The sequence below is a fragment of the Rhodnius prolixus genome, unplaced genomic scaffold (assembly GCF_049639745.1).
Source record: "Rhodnius prolixus isolate KJV_2025 unplaced genomic scaffold, Rpr scaffold_3, whole genome shotgun sequence".
Taxonomy (NCBI): Eukaryota; Metazoa; Arthropoda; class Insecta; order Hemiptera; family Reduviidae; genus Rhodnius; species Rhodnius prolixus.
Genome location: NW_027411603.1, coordinates 40,120,175 through 40,134,025, shown reverse-complemented (window position 1 = coordinate 40,134,025; position 13,851 = coordinate 40,120,175). Strand labels below are relative to the sequence as shown.

General features: G+C 30.4%; 1 protein-coding gene across 1 annotated transcript; it reads right to left on the bottom strand.

The window, feature by feature from the left end:
* Positions 1-204: 204 nt before the first annotated feature.
* LOC141452693 (NPC intracellular cholesterol transporter 1 homolog 1b-like) lies at positions 205-13,831 on the bottom strand. Its single transcript, XM_074125075.1, has 25 exons — positions 12,123-13,831; positions 9,322-9,493; positions 9,043-9,237; positions 8,807-8,960; positions 8,044-8,179; positions 7,761-7,956; positions 7,510-7,638; positions 7,069-7,286; positions 6,875-6,973; positions 6,618-6,805; positions 6,354-6,539; positions 5,552-5,753; positions 5,208-5,324; positions 4,956-5,133; positions 4,346-4,473; positions 4,014-4,268; positions 3,389-3,552; positions 3,050-3,159; positions 2,749-2,900; positions 1,917-2,116; positions 1,608-1,839; positions 909-1,022; positions 649-811; positions 500-564; positions 205-314 (listed from the first exon to the last, which is right to left on the bottom strand). Exons 1-24 carry the CDS (start codon positions 12,201-12,203, stop codon positions 515-517), a joined length of 3,819 nt encoding a protein of 1,272 aa, XP_073981176.1. The 5' UTR covers positions 12,204-13,831; the 3' UTR covers positions 205-314; positions 500-514.
* Between the last annotated feature and the right edge of the window lie 20 nt (positions 13,832-13,851).

Sequence of the window (13,851 nt, the reverse complement as noted above, 5' to 3'; positions counted from 1 at the left end):
TATTCAAAAATAGTGTTTTTACAAATATCATATATACAGGTTGAAAAATAAAATGAAATTTAATAAAACAGACGTCTCTTCAAAAATAATTACAACATTAATATTTACAATGTACACAATTAAATAATAAATTATCATTATTCACATTATTGTGATTACTATGTATTCAAAGTAACCACAAACTTGCAGCTCTTTTCTGCTCAAAGAAACCGACCTAATCTGATCACTTCGATTGAAAATCCCTTGCAGAGAATTCAGCGCTTACTGGGTAGTATTAAAGTTGAAATACTTTTTACCTGCAGTTTACAGTAATACTGAAATAAAAAAAATATTTGAAATTAATTGCTAAATTGTTATTAATTCAATTAAAAGTGCAAAAATTAATCTTAAACTATTTAGTTCAGAGCTTTTAATACTTTTCCCTATAGTGTTTGATTTTTAAGAAATAAAAAAGTTTAAATGAGGTAAGATTTTAAATATTTCTTAAATGAATTCTTACGTAGTTGAAAAACTTTTAGGTTTTCCTTTTTGATCTTAAAAACTGATTTATACTATTATCAGCACCTGCAATAAAAACTTATAATTATATTTCATAAACTTACGAATAAAATGTCCTACTATTATGTACATATTTTAAGCTTTACTTACCAACATAACTTAATAGAACTGGTAAAAATATTAAACCATGTGCTGCGCCAAATAGTAACATCCCTAAATACATTCGAAAATAAAAAATTCGAAATATCTGAGTCCTAGAAAATGCAAGCACAAATATTCCTAATAATTTTGTTAATGTTAAACCGGAAAATACCTGAATTGGACAAAATATGTAATTAAAATTTCAGAAATGGGTATCAAAATGAAAATTTGCAAATTACAAACTATAAAACAATTGTTTAATATCTTACAGAAGAACCTGTGATTAGTAAAGCTTCTTTAGCACGGAGAGTTCTTGTTTTTAAAGGGGACAAGCTAAATGCGTGCACAATATGAGTACAAAATTCAACATTAATTCCAACTGCCTGAAACATTATAATTGATGAGTAACCATGTATTAAGAAATTTAAAGAGCTAAGCCCAACAGATATCTTTAAGGATAAGTGAACTTATTATTGAGTGAAAAGTTTGAACGGAAGACTGAAAGCAATAATACATTTATAGAGTACATAATACAATACTCGCTAAAAAAAAGTTGCACAATTCTTAAAGGAAGAGGTGACAACTATAAGAGATTCTCAGGCATAAGAATTTGCGTAACAGAATATTTGACTCTCCAGCAGAGTCATGTTCTGAACCAGCACTCAGGTATGGGACGAGGCACAATCCTTGGATAAAATAAATGTAACTTTCTAAGGGAACACCTAGTATTAATCTTTTTTTTTTTTGGCAGACCCAAACGGCTATTTCATTTGTGATTTTATTACATAGATCCACATAAAGGATAAATCCATTAATATGGGAAAAATATTGATTTTGAAACGGGAAGGTAGCTACTAAATGTATTATTAATTCTTCCTTATATTTATTTTTTTAAATAACTGCTGTTCAGAATGTAGCAGAAAACTTCATACATTTTTAAAAATGGCAATAATTGAAATAACACATACCATTACCAAATTGACTAGTGTAACTGCATTGAGATTGATATTCCATAAATACATTAAAGCCGCGAGATTTGATGTAGTCATCGATACGGTGAACAGTACAATAAGTGATGAGATGATATCAAAGCATGTAAATATGAGTGTAACAATAAAAACAACCAAAAGCGATACACATATAGATGTCACACCAGCTTCCCATATTTTTAAGTACTGTTCATAAAACACATAAAATACACTGTAAAGTTTAAAAAAAGTTTTAAAATAATAAATTTAAAAAAATGATATTTATTTATTGAAGAAAGGTCAATTTACCTATACGCAAATACTTCCACCTGCGAGCTGTTAGATGATCTTTGGGAATTTATCATATTTGTGATATTATTTGCTATTATCCTTGCCATGTTCATAGCACTGTAAAAATCTTTTGAAGTTTTTAAAGTTGTATGATAAGCCATGAAATAAGAATCGGTAACAAATGGCTCAGCCTTCTCGTCGAGTACATATTTTAAGCTCTAAATTAAGAAAAATAACAAAAAATTAAACCAATAAAATCAGGAAACATAAAACATAGCAATGTTTTGCGCGTCATTCTCAAAACAGAAAGGGGCGTTTTAATAAAATTGGTAGAAGAGTCATAAAGTCATTTTTAATTAAAAGTTAAATTCTTTAACATCTTAATTCATTTATTCAATGATGTATATTTATATATAACTTAAATAAAATTGAAATTGAATGGAAATATAAAAATCAGAAACTGCTAAAAAAAAATGAAGGGGTTTTATGAGGACACGGGTTCGAATCCAGCTCCTGACCCTGTGATGGACAGACTTGTCTGTAACGAGAGAACATTGTCCGGAGGCCGGCAGTGCACTGAAAAAAGCTCCGGGTGCAAATAACCTTAGATGTTGACGCGCCTTAAATTATATAACAAAAAAATTATTAAAATTAATTAAAAAAAAAAATCATCAGCCATCTGACATGCGCTTCTGTGAAGTGAAGTGGATTAGCGAATCCTGCTATACGTTTATTTTGAACTTTTAACTCTTAGATGTTTAAAGAAATGGTTTAATGGAAAAACGATAATTTGTTTTTAAATAATCTACTATTACTTGTATCAAATTTGTGTTTTTATAGAAATCCATACCTGACCATAAGCTGCATGTCCCGCTTTTGCACAAAAAGGATCAGGATTATCCTGAATAAAAAAAGGTAAGAAATACTTAAATGATTCTTTACTCGGCCGACTTTTGTCCTCATTAAAAGAAATATTGCAGTAAACACAATCGGATGAATCATCTAAAACAACAGGGAAGTTGATGAATTAAGCAAGAAATAACCTTCATAAATAATGAATACAAATCATAAAAGTTGTACTGTACGGTTTTCAACTCTTAATAATAAAATAAAAAGTCATTAATTTATAGGAAAAATCAGATTTCAATTACCATTATGTGGACAAAATGATCCATTTTTATACATTTTACAACAACCCTCCACTGTTGTCCAATCATTAAAATCATCTAACCAAGATGAAGCTGTTGTCGAAATGAAGGTCCTTAGGCAGTAAGTCACATCAATTACAAAGAAATAATATTAATATTAATAATAATAATAATAATGAATAAGACAGTGTTGTCTGCAAACGAGAGAACACTGTCTGGAGGTCGAAAATGCTTCCGGGCGCCAATTATCTCAGATAATGAAATTTCCTTCAAAAATTATGGCAATGTAGAACAATGTAGGCAACGGTAGAAGATAAAAATTAAAAAAAAAAAAACACTCACTTATGCTTCTGACGTGATGCTCCATAAATCTGAGCAATTAGTGAGTCAGAGTTACATCTAATTCCACCACAAATTAGGTTTTGATCTGCGTCACTTGTAATGTTTAAACCAGATTTTAAAACAAAATAAACTGGAGGGCCTATGGATAGAATTTCGTTCATTACCTAAATTTTTGAACAAAAAACTGAAGTAATTATTGGAACTAGTAAACATGTATAATTATTACGAAATGAAATATGAAGGGGGCAACAAAATGCAAAAAGATGAGAATGAAACAGATGGATCACCATTTTTCATCAAAACATTTTATACAATTTTGCTTGAGAAATAAAATCCGAAAAATGATAAAGCCTGGAAACACATTTCTGAGTTCTAGCTTTTGATCTATGATGTGAAATATAGAATATTATTAGCTGGAATGAGGAAATAAAACTTTTCTTCCATTACTCCACTTTTTTTGGATTAAAAGTATGTTTCTTCCCGGGAACTTTACATTGAAAAGACATACCATCTTCAATTAATAACTAACGAGAGTTAAAGCAATCAAAATAATGTTTTACTCTTGACACATTTAGTAAATTGACTTAAATGGTTAAACATATGTAATCTATAATATTAAACTTACATTAAAATATTTGGTAACATATGAATCCTCTGGCATTGAAAGCTGTTGTTCTAAACCCGGTTCAATATGAGGTATTAGAGCTAAACTTGCCAAAAAACAAAATATAAACAGTAGCATGATAAGGATCTTAATAATTGGATGAAATGTAAACGGAATGATTTTTTTCTCCATAAATCTGTATACCAATGTTTCGGAGGTAGGTTCAGGATTTTTTTGCTCCACCCTTATACAACAACAAATATCGAGTCTTTTGTCCTAGAGCAAAATAAAAAACAAATAGTTCTTTTTTAAATAATAGTAAGCCTACTATTTTTTGCTTTTTGGCAACCTACGTTTTCTCGTCGATTATTCAATGAAAGAAAAGCTACAAAAGCAGTCATTTGCAGTAAATAATTAAATAATATAGCAGTTGTAGCATAAAGCGCAAAGGTTTTCACTGCTGGCACATCAGTTAGTGCTCCTAAAATACAAATAAAATTTAAAATTGTCACTGCTGAACATACACAATCAAAAGATATACAAAATTTACTATCAGATTCAACCAAACATAGATAATCTTAAAATAATAAAAAAAATTAGAAATTTTTATTTTGCCAGAGGTTGCCTAGAAAAACCTGGAGCTGTTTTTTGCCAGGTGTTTTCAGTTTTCATGCTGGAAGGCTTATTACTCAGTAAGGAGACAGCGTAATCAAAAGTAGTTATTTTTTGTACTTCTTTTTACCAATAACTAAACTTGCCAAAGAACAAAATATAAACAGTAGCATGATAAGGATCTTAATAATTGGATGAAATGTAAACGGAATGATTTTTTTAAATTACTATTTAAATAACTATTTATTAAACTAAATTACTTATTCCTTACATTTTTTTATTTTAATATACAGTGAGAATCGCGTAAAATAAAAATAATTCATTCTTTAAGTAGTTTAAAAAGATATATACCTATTGCAAAGCAAGAAGCTTCAGAAAGAGTTGTTAACAGTAAAGAAGGCCCAATATGTGATAGTGTTTGACCCATACATTCTTCGTTACTTCCGTAACTTTTTGTTTTCCTTTTATGAGTAGTAACCAGAATAAACATGTTATCAACACCCACAGCAAGAACTAAAAATGGAATAACCTAAAACGAATTTTAAAGACAAAATATATCTTCTTCGAGAAGTAATAAATTGTAATAAACCTTTAAAAAAATACCTCCATTGTAAGCAAGGTAGTAGGGCAGCTAATGTAACCAAAAATGCCAAAAGAACTGAAAACAGCCAAAAGTACAAGAAGAACTCCACAGAGTCCTAAACCAATTTTACTGTTAACCTGGAAAATAAAAATCCGCTCACTATAACAAAAAAATGACTTTAGGATTCTATTAGGCGGTATGGAGTTACAGAACAATAAATAAGCTTTCTGGATTTCATTAACTTTTAGGTAGTACTTTTTAGGTAGAAATTAATTAAATATATTTCATTTGAAGTTAATTTAGCTACCGACTGATGATAATCTAAAGTTAAAACAGAACTTTTTTAAATAGTAATCATATTTACCAATAATGTATTTATTGAGTTATAAGAACCCAGAGCTAATGAAACATAAATAAACATCAAAATGTAGCTGATGACAACCGTGCTTGCTTCAGCTGTTGATTCCTTTATTAATTCGTCCTCAATAGATCTTTCACTTCTGAATGCAACATCTATAAAGTCTGGTTTTTCAGAAATACTCCAATTTTGCATGAAATCTATAAATCTGTAATATTTAATACGGGGAAAATAGTTTTGTTAATGACAGATTATTTATTAAGAAGTACGTTAATTACAGTCGCACACTAATAAATACACGGTATAAGCTTATAATTTTATTTTACAGTTCGGTATGGGATGATTCAGCGGAACAATGACAAATTTCCAGTCCTTAAAAATATAAATGGGACAACCATCAAAATAAATAGCTGAAAAATCAGTAAATCTTTTAGGAAGTCACAAAACTTTTTAAATTAAATTTTTCTCATTATCAGTTACAATAATTTTTCAGGATATCTCATTAAAGAATAATAAAAAATCTATGTGCATCCTATTACATAAAACTGTTACTTTCTTTTTATCTTAAGTCTGTCTCCGATAACAGAACTACATTATATTTGCGGCTAATGAACACAGTACTCGATGCATCAAAAACAAAATACAAGGACCGCAGAAACCTGTTAAAATTTCAATTTGTTTAAACGCCAAGATTTTTAAAAAAAGGAGCATTCGTAAGCATTAAGCTAGACTTTAACCAAAAAAATATTGATTATAATTTCTATTACAGAAAATAAGATATTTTTCTATGTTCTGCTCTTACACTCACCTTGCTTCCCAATCTAAAGCGGGCTGAAGTTTTTTCTGATCTAAAGAGTTTGATATAATGTACGTTATAACAATTGCTTCTGCTTTTTCAAAGGAGTTTTCACCAAAATCAAGGTATCCTCCAACCGCTAGGGCAGGTTCTACATTTCCACCGTAAGGAGCAAGACAATCAACGCTAAGACTATTTCTGTTTGAAAATATAAAACCATAAAAATAAGAAAGAAAAGTTAAAAATTAATCCTATTAGCTAATAAAAAAAACTCACTGGAAGCATTTATATAACTTATCCAAGTAATTAATCGTGTAGTTATAGTAATCTTTATGTGTTTCATTAAATAACGAAACATCATTCTGAAAATATCCCCAAACGCTCTGAATTGTACATTGACTTAGCTTTTTAGCCTTAGGTCCATTACTCAATGGAGCAAAACAAATTTCCACTAGTCCTGGAATCTACAGAATTTATTTTTATATAATATAAAATTAATGTATTTATAAAAATTTAAATAAAATCTAAATTACCGCTTCAATTTTTTTCTGCAGGTCCAACACAACAAGTAAAAATTCTGTGTTAAATACAGGCCCAAATTCCAAAACTCCACCTGAAGTTGTATGATTTATCTATAGAAATTATTATATTAAGCGCATTCAACTAAAATTATTGAAACTTAAAATACAACGTAATTTTCACATCTAATTGCAGAAATAAAGAACACCTTGTGAAGTCTCTTTGATTTCAAAAATATCTGTTCTGTGCGATAGAATGGACCGAAGGTAGAATCAAAGTAATCCTTTTCTCGTCGTGATTGAGAGGAAGGAGCAGCCCATATTTCAACAGGATCAGTAGTAATGTTAGTAAACTGAACACCGTAGCAGGCAATAGCAGCTATCCAGCTAGTAATAAATAAAGTAAGCATCGGATGTCTGGCCACCACTAAAAATATATTATTTTTGTATTATACATTATTCTTGGATATAATGATATTTTTTGTAAATAATCAATTTTAAAAGGCAATTTTTTAAAAAACAAATAAATTAAAGTGTTGTGAAATCATGCATGGACGGGACATAAATACTAGCGTTGTTAGAAATGATTCTAAGTAACCAGTTTTAAATGCTGGTTCATAAATACTACATTCAACATCAAATTTATTTACCTTTTCCCCATTTTAAAAACAAAAATTGTAGTTTTGATTCAGTAATATCGCTAAATCTGTGGTTCCATTTCACATTGAAAGTTTCTTCACCAATGCAGGAGTCATTTGAAGTACCTTCTTCAATCTTTTCTGAAATTTCGAAACATTTGGATAACGCACTGAAGCTAGCAACAAAGTAAATAATGATTACGGAAAACTTAAAAAAAACAAAATTGTTGGAAAATATCAAATATTGTGTCAATAATTCTCACTTTGTGACTTGGTTCTTCTACTCAAAATAAAATAGGACATGATAACAGCAATTGTTATGATAAAGAAAATACATAACATAATGAGAGCATATCCATCGAACCCAAGTATGGTAAATTTTCTTCCTAAATCTGGATAAGCTCCATTATTTGGACAACTCTCTAAACAATCCAAACAGCTGCAAGGGGGTGATGTCCCCTAAAAAAGCAATTTTTTAAAAAAAACTTAATATGAAAGACAACTTAAATAAAACAAACAATTTAACAAAATTGTGATATAACCTACACCAGAAGATTCATAGCATTTATATGTTGTAACATTAAAAGGTTTATAAAATAGAAATGGTTCATCTTTTCTGGTAATAATAACCCTTGATGGTGCATAAGGATTTAAAGTGGGATCGCCCATCCATCTAAACCATCTTAAAAAATAAAAATAGAATTAATTAAAAAAATATTGAATATATATTTTAGCATTCTTATATATTCCTACTATTAATCCTATTACTATGATTACTGATACTACTTAATCTTATTCTCCTATACTATAATTCCTATTCTCCTACACTTCGGCCTTTTATTTACGTTTCATCATAGTTGCGTATACTATCCATTCTCATCATTGCCAGAACTAGCACGACCTCTCTGTAGCTTCTAATTAGGTTTGAATTCGAGGGGGAAACCTTTTGTACATTTCTAATTCTATTTTTTTAAACCTTCAAGCTATTCTGCTGCTTGCAACTGGCTGTACTTTTTTGGAACTTAAGATTCATTGCCGTACAGTAATGTCGATAGATTTTTAAAAAAATGTATTTTCGTGACTTAGCCTGCGACTTTTTTATTAAAGCCAATAATACAAAAAAAGAAAGTTAAATTAGACTTTCACGTTTCTTTAAACGTTTAAGTGAAATTGGTACAGCTAGCTTTCTCCATGTTAATGAGGAAAGGTTTTTTTGAATTGAAAATTTTCAATTCTGTAGTATTTAAATTTAAAGTCTTTAAACAGTAAATTTAGAAGATTTGCAAAGTACAAATACAAATGCTCTCACCTGTCTGCAGTGCAAGTGGCTGCCGTATAAGGGGCGCAAGTTGTATCCAAAGCTAGTTTTCCTATCGATGGCACTGACACATGAGAACATGAGTCAAAGGTACCGTCTAAAAATTGTGAAGATGCATAAAATTCGACTTCTGTTACGTATTCCACTGTAAATAAATAACAAGTTGTTTTCAAGTAATAAAGGATCTGACAATATTTCCTATTCACACTTCTTGCTAGAGACATTACCTTGAAGATCCAAGTTTAAAGAAGTATTTTTCACGCGTAAAAATTCATTTTGATTGGGACTACATGTACAATAACATAATTCTAGAGCGAGATTATGTGCACAAGATGGGCATCTCTTGAACAATGTTTCCATCATGCGAAACTGGGTATATAAATTTGTCACTTGAACATCATTACAACATAAATAATTATCACCTAAAACATAATTCTAGTGAACTTGGATTTTATTTTTTTTAAAGAGATTTAAATGTAATATATAATAAAACTAATTGCGAATACCTGTCCTATTAATTAATGTCGGGCAGATATTGTTTAATATGTCTAAAGATGTCCTATTATTTAATAAAACTGGCGGACCATTGTAGACACAAGTTTGTCTTGAATTCCCATTATCATTACAAATGCCATAAGTAATACATTTTCCAAAGGGTTCACAGCTACTATTTTTTGCCTAAACAGAGATCAAATACAAAGCATAGAAGTGAAATTAAGTTCATAAATCAAATACATTGATGGGGCGTTATCATGTGAGGTCAATATTCCCGGAGCCTTTTTAGAGTATTGCCAGTATTTGGTCAGTGTTCATTCGTTTCAGACAACACTGATCCCTTTTAGACCCTACTATTTCCTTATTTTTATGTCATTTCATTGTTTTTAAGCACATCATTATTGTAAAAGAGATTATCTTCTAAGCATATCTTGTTGTAAAAGAGCACAGCTTTTACAACTAATATTTTACCCTAATGCATGATGAATGTAACTGTTGTACTAACTGGGATTATTTGCAGAATTACTCAAGTCTTTCACACGTTAATCAGTAAAAAAAGAAATCGGTATTAGTAATTCGCCAAGATTTTTAACTACTTACTTTGAGAACCAAATCAAAATCAGACTTAATAAATTCAAACTTAGCTTAGTGTTATGTAGCCAACTATTACTCTTGTTAGTAAGGTACCGTGATTTAAGACACTGTAATGTCTGTTTCGCAAGTTTACTGGCTTTCCTTAATATTCTTGTAATTACGTTTGAATACAAAATTCAGAACTGCTACCATTGCGCCTACGCCTTATTTTGCTACACATTTTTTCATTCAAACAGCACGTTCTTATTCACATTAATAAATCACTTATGTCACTTCTTATTGCTAATCTATGGCTAACTTGACTCCAAAGCTTTATCCAAAATCAAAAGTTCAGTCAAAAGACAACTCCTTTTTATCACTAAATACTAAGAATTACGAGTATAGATTAAAAATTATTACTATCTAATTTACATATGCTTCTAATTTTGCGCAAAGTACTAACTAAGTCAAATAAAACAGTAATGAATATTTTTTGTGTTTCAATCAATAAAATTTTCCAGACGAAAAATAGATGGTTTTAAAAACATGAATGAGAGAAATCTCTTTTCATTTCTTTAGACTTTGCTTAAACTATATTAATTCTTTTTCCGAGAGATTTTCTAAGATGTAGTTCTCCTATTCTCCCAATAAAGAGAACTCGTTCGTTAAAATAAATAAATCTCATTCAATCTCTGTTTTATTTCCAGTAGGTTTTTGTTTTTTTAATTTATTTAGTCATTTATTATCTGTATACATGTATCCAATGAGTAAATGTGACGAGAATAATGAATTGATGCGGGAGGAGAGAAACTACCCAGCGGTAGAACTCTCTATAAGAGAAGAATGACGTTTAGCTCACACTGCAAGGAAGTTGCGGGGCCGTTGGCAATTCAGTAGGCGAGGAAGATTGTTAGAAATGTCAGAGAAAGCGAGAGACAGTTCAAGAGGATTAGAGCTATTAGAGAGAGCAGTATGGAATTTTTGGTATTTCGTCTTGGCGAGTTGGTGTGCGAATGGAATGTTAGGTCGTTGTGAAGAGTGAGGTTAGTCACGTAGAAAGGAGCTATCTGTCGGAGGCGTATTGACTGAAATGTTTGTACTGTCCGTATGTTTGTAGGTTTGACTGGTCCCCACAGTTCTAGGCCGTAAGTCCACATAGGTTTGAAGGATAGTGCTGAATAGTAAGCGTTTGAGTTCAATGGGTAATTTGGAGCGTCGTCCAAGTAGTCTGTAAAACAGTTTCGCACGTTTTGTTATTGCTTGTCTTTTAAGTCTAGAGTGAGGGTTCCACGTTAGTCTTTTGTCTATGTAGAGCCCAAGGTAGCGCACCAGATCTGTACAAGAAAGAGCATTGCTGTTGAAGAGGACAGGTGGGCAGGACACTAGCTCAAGAGTCAGATTAGTTGTAGCACTGCTTGTTTCACCTGTCGATCATTCTACGTGAAAAAGGGCAGCAACAGTACCAACTTCACTTCTCTAACTTCTCTGGGTTAAAAAGAGTAATTTAAGATAATCTTAACAACACATCAGAGAAGCTTGGTTCCCAAGAGCATTTCAAATTAGAATTAGGTTTACTTGAATTGGCACAAGTTCAAAGAAATTCGAAAAAGTCGTTTAAATAAAAAAAAAAAAGAAGAAATTGTTAAGTCGCGTTTCGCGAGAAACTACTTTTTTCACTCGAGAAAGGTATTATTCACCCTAATACAATTTATAATTTAGAACGGAAGTTGCACTGAAGTGACATTTTGAGGAAAGCAAATTGGCACCAAAGAGAACTCATTAGGAATTTTCCCAGAAGTTCATAAAAAAACGGATGACAACATTTATACGACTTCCCATTATTGTAAATTTCGTATAAAATTATAATTCGCCCTAAAATGATAGTTAACTACAAAATTTTCTTCACCGCAATTAAATGCTATTTTTTGAAGGAAGCGTGAAATCCCAACTCCCCCAGACACTCTATAGAATCAATTTCTCTGAGAACAAGTAGCAAAGCAAAGATACGTTCAAGTACTTAAATAAACTTTTTCGGAAAAAATCGGAAAAGCTGTCCTGTACAGTGGTGCTTCTGGTAGACTTATTATACTCTTCCAACTAGCAATGTTATTTTGACTTTTATACCCTTAAATGCTATATTTTTTTAAATAAATAATCATTCTAAAGTATAAATTCATCTGTTTGAATATTGTATAAGTTATGAATTGTAACATTATTCCTAATAAATAAATTAACTTACATTTAGGAACAAAACCAAAAATGAAAATTTGATGTACCCAAAACTATTTAACATTCCACCTTTTAATTGTGATTCTGCCATTGCTTCTAATAAGGTGAAAAAATAACTACTGTCATAAAGTTTGTTGAATTTTTTAATTAATTAATTTTTTTTTTTTCCGACGATAAGCAATCAAAAATTATAAGTACGCAGGTGTTCCATCGAATAATTTCTCAAGTGTACACGTGTCTTATCATTCATTTCATTCAAACCAAATTAGGTAATGGATAAATGTAAATTACTGAAACTATAAACTTACTGCATGTTTCGATTCAACAAAGCATATAGTATTTAAAAAAAAAAAAAAAAATCTCATATCTGCAACATTTCTTTTCATACAACTAAGCTAGAAAAATCCTATTTTCACTGGCTTTGGTTGCCATTTATTTTTGTGAACTCAATGCAACAGTTTTCTTCCCAGCAAAGGTCAAGGAAATGCATAGTTCCTGTTTACCTCGATATATTAAAATTAAAATGAATTATGTTCGAATCAAAAGTTGTTTAATCATCCTTGTTACTAGTCGAGATGGGAATGTGCGCATATATTCCCATTGAGAAAAGACTTCTGGGCGAGGCGGCATTTTCTCTGATTTATCTTCAATCTAGGATTTAATGTTAGTTTGTGACATATTGTTTTGTATATATAAACAGAGGAAAAATGTCCTCTACTTTTTTTTTGAAGTAAATTGAATTGGGTTGTAGATGGATGTAAATGAAATATACAAGCCGTTAGTAAAAATAGATGATGGTTAAGGTCGAAATCATGGCGTAAAGAAAGAGTAAGTTTTGAAAGTGAAGTACTGTAAGTTATTATTAGAAGTGATGTCACAATTGTTGAAAAGAGATGTTATGCGTTTTACGAATGTAATGAGTTTTAAAGTTAAGTTTATTATTTATTGTGATATCGTCAGTGATGAGAATAATTTTTTTTGTGCAACGGAATGGCTTAAAACATATTGATAAAGGCACCCTTAGTACGATTTGTAAGCGTACCATTTGTAAATGAAGGAGATATAAGTTTTTCGAAAGATGCTACTTCAAGGAAGAAGAGTTGATCATCGAGATTACTATCTATCACAAAAGTAGATTTTTAAGATTAAGAATAGAAATGATGGTGAACGGTTGGGATGAAATTTACACTAACTAGGAAGAAAAGTCTGATTGACGACCTCATGCATTGCATTGAACAGAAATACAAAGCCAGAGGAAGATGTCGACTATAATGAGATTAAGCAAAGAAGCAGAGAGGCAATTTCTCATGTCATTATCTTTTTGAAATAAAATTATTTCTGAAACCTGAAGAATCCAAATTTGCACACATATTTATTATCGAATTTCTAAGAAAAGATAGTGGGGGATAATTTGTGGGGCAATACTAAGCGCCAATTATTAATTACTAGAGGGATGGCTTTGTCTAGTAGGAAATTTGTGAATTGAGGTGTAAATATTTATTTTTCTGAAGAAATGGGATAAGTTTTTACGTCTAAAATATTTTAGGAACTAAGTGGTTGAACGGCAGAAAGAACCAATTTGCAAAATTTGGAAGAGAGAGTGAATGGAGGAGATGTCCAGAAATAAACATTGTTAATTTAACCGAGAACATATACACATAAATAAATAAAATTAAATTAGAACTGAATACTAACTGAAATTGTAAGATAACTTTTTTTTTTTTTTTTTTTTTTTTTTT

Coding starts and splice junctions, on each gene's coding strand:
- LOC141452693 (XM_074125075.1), bottom strand. CDS start 12,203: ATGGCAGAATCACAATTAAAAGGTGGAATGTTAAATAGTTTTGGGTAC. Junction 7,957..8,043: donor AATGCTATGAATCTTCTGGT/GTAGGTTATATC, acceptor TTGCTTTTTTAG/GGGACATCACCCCCTTGCAG. Junction 5,134..5,207: donor CTACCTTGCTTACAATGGAG/GTATTTTTTTAA, acceptor AATTCGTTTTAG/GTTATTCCATTTTTAGTTCT.